This window comes from Cottoperca gobio, chromosome 5 (genome assembly GCF_900634415.1).
Source record: "Cottoperca gobio chromosome 5, fCotGob3.1, whole genome shotgun sequence".
Taxonomy (NCBI): domain Eukaryota; kingdom Metazoa; phylum Chordata; class Actinopteri; order Perciformes; family Bovichtidae; genus Cottoperca; species Cottoperca gobio.
This window is the reverse complement of record NC_041359.1, coordinates 25,775,152-25,778,780: the sequence shown is the minus strand read 5'-3', so window position 1 is coordinate 25,778,780 and position 3,629 is coordinate 25,775,152. Positions and strand designations below refer to the sequence as shown.

The 3,629-nt window shown below is 35.0% G+C and overlaps 1 protein-coding gene across 2 annotated transcripts in view; it reads left to right on the top strand.

The window, feature by feature from the left end:
- kctd6a (potassium channel tetramerization domain containing 6a) overlaps window positions 1-1,319 on the top strand; it is a 12,693-nt gene extending 11,374 nt beyond the window's left edge. The window contains exons 5-6 of one of the 2 annotated variants that reach the window (XM_029431663.1): window positions 390-548; window positions 864-1,319. In XM_029431663.1, the coding sequence (XP_029287523.1) occupies window positions 390-548; window positions 864-974 (270 nt within the window). In that variant the 3' untranslated portion in view covers window positions 975-1,319. The remainder of the gene's footprint in view (window positions 1-389; window positions 549-863) is intronic. The other variant, XM_029431664.1, reaches the window with a different exon arrangement.
- The last annotated feature ends 2,310 nt before the right edge of the window (window positions 1,320-3,629 follow it).

Sequence of the window (3,629 nt, the reverse complement as noted above, 5' to 3'; positions counted from 1 at the left end):
CGCAAGGGAACAATGACCGACTTCAAAGTGCACAACTGGCCTTTGAAGCTTCATTTGGGGTAAACAAAGATACTAAACTGTCAAGCATAAAATGACATGCTCTTCCTGTTGGTTAGTTTACAACTGGAGTGAGGGTTACTGCCGCCACCGTTGAGACAGGATTACATAAGAAGCGGGAGAAACACTCATTGGTCAAATGTAAGAATGACTGTTAGCATCAGAAGCAGAAGGATGAATCTCATTGGTGGAGAAGGAACTAAGACCCACAAATAAGGGAGGTTTCAGAGTGGCTATACTGTATAAAATAACTTGTATTTTGTATTGTAATTCACCTCACTCTGCAAATTTAATTTTAATTAAGTAGTCACATGACTGTCTCTTTTTTTTAGGTCCATGCAATGTTGGAGTCCATCTCGTGCAGTTTCACAAAGTGGAACAAACACATGATGGACACGAGAGACTTCCAGGTGTCCTTCACCTTCGGACCATGTGACCACCAACAGGAAGTCAGCCTACGTGTCCACTTGCTGGACTTCATCTCCAAAGCTGTATGTGGCTTTTATCTCGTCTTTAACATCATGTCTCCTGCTAGAAAACACTATTCAGATCAACAGGAGTACTTTAACTTCTGATATAGACACCAACAAGTAAGATTATAGCCCGTCACTGCTAGCTTTTTGGTGGTCAACATTATCATGTTTGTTTTTATTAAGTCAGATGTTTCATCGACAACATGTGTATTGCATGTGAGAAAGCATCAACAATGAATGTGTTGTACGACATCGCATTTCTTTCATGGCTAATGGCAAAATTAGCATTTATGTGGTGATATGACTCAGTTTTCCTGTTTCATTGTTTTCCAGGGTTTCATAATACGCAACACGCGTGTTCACCACATGAGCGAACGGGCCAATGAGAACACAGTAGAACATCACTGGACGTTCTGCCGACGAGTTCGCAAATTCGCCTACTGAAGAACTAATGGGACTCACTGTCTGCAGACAGACAGATGGACAGAGAGAGACTTGGTGGTGGCCTTTGTTATTATGTGATAATGTTTTGTATGACATGTGTTGTTTTAAAAAAAGTTAAAGTTTATTCTTCAAACAGAGGTGAACCTGAGCTGGCCCTGCATCTGTCCGCACTTTCTAAATGAGGGTATCACAGCTGGGATGATCACACCCCCCCTGTGGCCAGGCTGTTCAGGTACATGTATGTCCACATACTTTTGGCAACATAGTATATGATATCAGCAGTATCACAAATCTGTTGTATATCTATGACTAGGAATTGAAAATAAAACAATTTGGAAAATTGGACCTTGTGTCATTTCTTTTGCTCACTTTCAGTTCTTCTTTCTTTAAGTCTGTCTTGAGACAAAAGCCAGGTGCCCATGTGAACATACGTTTTGTGTAATCTATTGAAAGGTTTATTTGAAGCAAATCTGAAGCTTATTAGACTTGTTGGTGGCTTTAAGGTCTGTGTTATTGTTTGTATGACAGGCTGTAATCTTAATGAAGTCATTTTTAGAAAGTGAGGTCTTTTTAGAGAATAAAGATATTTTTGGAAAGGGAAGATCTTTTCAGAAAATGAAGTGATTTATGGAAAGGAAGGTAATTTTTAGGAAAATGAGAATTTTTTAAAGTGAAGATGTTTTGAAAAGTTTAATAATTTTTGAAAATTAAATAGTTTTTGAAAAGTGAAGAAATCCTTTGTGAAAGAGGTCATTTTTGGAAAATTTGGTAATTTTTGTCAAGAACATTTTGGAAAGTGATGTCTTTAATGGAAAATTAAGAATTAATTTGGGAAAATGTAGTAATTTATAGTTTTTTGGAAAATTCAATCATTTTTTAACAGTGAAGTCATTTATGGAAAAAGAGGTAATCTTTTTAGAAATTAAGGTCATTTTTGGAAAGGTAATTCATTTAATGAAAGTGAAGTAATCTTTTGTGAAAGTGAGGTCATTCTTCGAAAATTAAATCATTTTTTGGAAGGTGAAGAAATCCTTTGTGAAGGTGAAGAAATCCTTTGTGAAAGTGAAGAAATCCTTTGTGAAGGTGAAGAAATCCTTTGTGAAGGTGAAGTCATTTTTGGTGGGTGACGTCCTTTATAGACAGTGACGTCATTTTTGGAAAGTGAGTTCACCTTTGAAAAATGTAGTCACACAGAGTCAATTTCCTGTATCTGTGTCACATGAGTTTCACTGCCGCGCCTCTTTAGGAGACTAGCAGCAGGTCCGGAGTCTATTCACCAAAGTAAATGCAATTTTCACAAGCAACGTATCTTCCGAAACGTCCTGACACTAAAATTGCATTTTCCCGACGGACAAATCAGGAGAAAATTAACTTTGTTCAAGACAAATTTGTCTGATTTGTCCGTCTCAGCAACAAACTCTCGTGAGATTTGGTAAAACAGCGTTAATATTAGTCAAACTACGTTAAAGTTTTAATCTAACATCAACTAACGTTTGCAAACCTTTGAGCTAACTCATTTTTCGTAATGCTTAGCATGTTTGTTAGCTGTGTAAATATGTAATGTTAGCAAAATAAGATATAAATACATTAGACTGCGCCCACTTATTAGAAGTATTACCATTTAATATTATTGACGGCACTTGGAATGCGTCATCTTTAGTTAAAAAACATCTGTGGTTATATCTACAAATATTAAGCCACGCTGACATCAACAAAATTCAGAACATATAACTAACACAGACAAACATAGAAACAGAAAATTACTAAGAAGAAACTATATATATATATATATATATATATGTATAAATATAAATATATATAAATATATATATGAATATAACAATAAAGGAACCCTTTTAAAAAGTATATATTTTATTTTAATTCAATTAGCCTATTATTGTTGTTACCGTGACGTGTAAGGGAAAGCCTAATTTTAATGTTGGAAAATATGCGTACCAAAGTACCAAACGTATTATCCAGAATGGCCCATTTCAGAATCATATATATTATATTATTGATTATAACTATTGCTTTTACGTGTGCATCACTTTAATGTTGCTGATGGGGTTCATTTTAACTACTTTATGTGCTATAATAATATATGTATATGTGTATAATCATTTTAAATCTACAAAGTAAGTAGTAACGAATGATGTCACATAAATGAAGTAAACATTTTCTTTCAACATCATCATCATCATCATGGTTACAGTGGTGTGAAGGCAATATGCCTACTGATCTTAACATAGATTTTTGGGTGTACGCTAGTAGTTGTATGTCATGGAGTACAAATATAACATTGCATAAAATGGAAATACATCACTTACAAGTTCATCTAAATTGTACTAAAGTAAATGTACTAAGTTCTATTGATAATAATTTAGGTCAATGGGTTTGTTAGTTGGTTGCTGACGCGAAGATTTTTAGTCACAAACAACAAAATAGGGATAAGCCCCGCCCAGTCGTGACGTCACAACTCACTTTAGTTTCTAGGTTGCGTTTACTTTCCAGATAACTGTGACGTGAAATACAAACATATGTTTTTAATTATCTTGGAATTTCTTATGGATTTTGTGACAGAAATAATTTTTCTCGGATTAAACCGAAGAATATTTTTCAGTCACTTGTGCCCGTTCCCCACCCCCACCCCTCGAC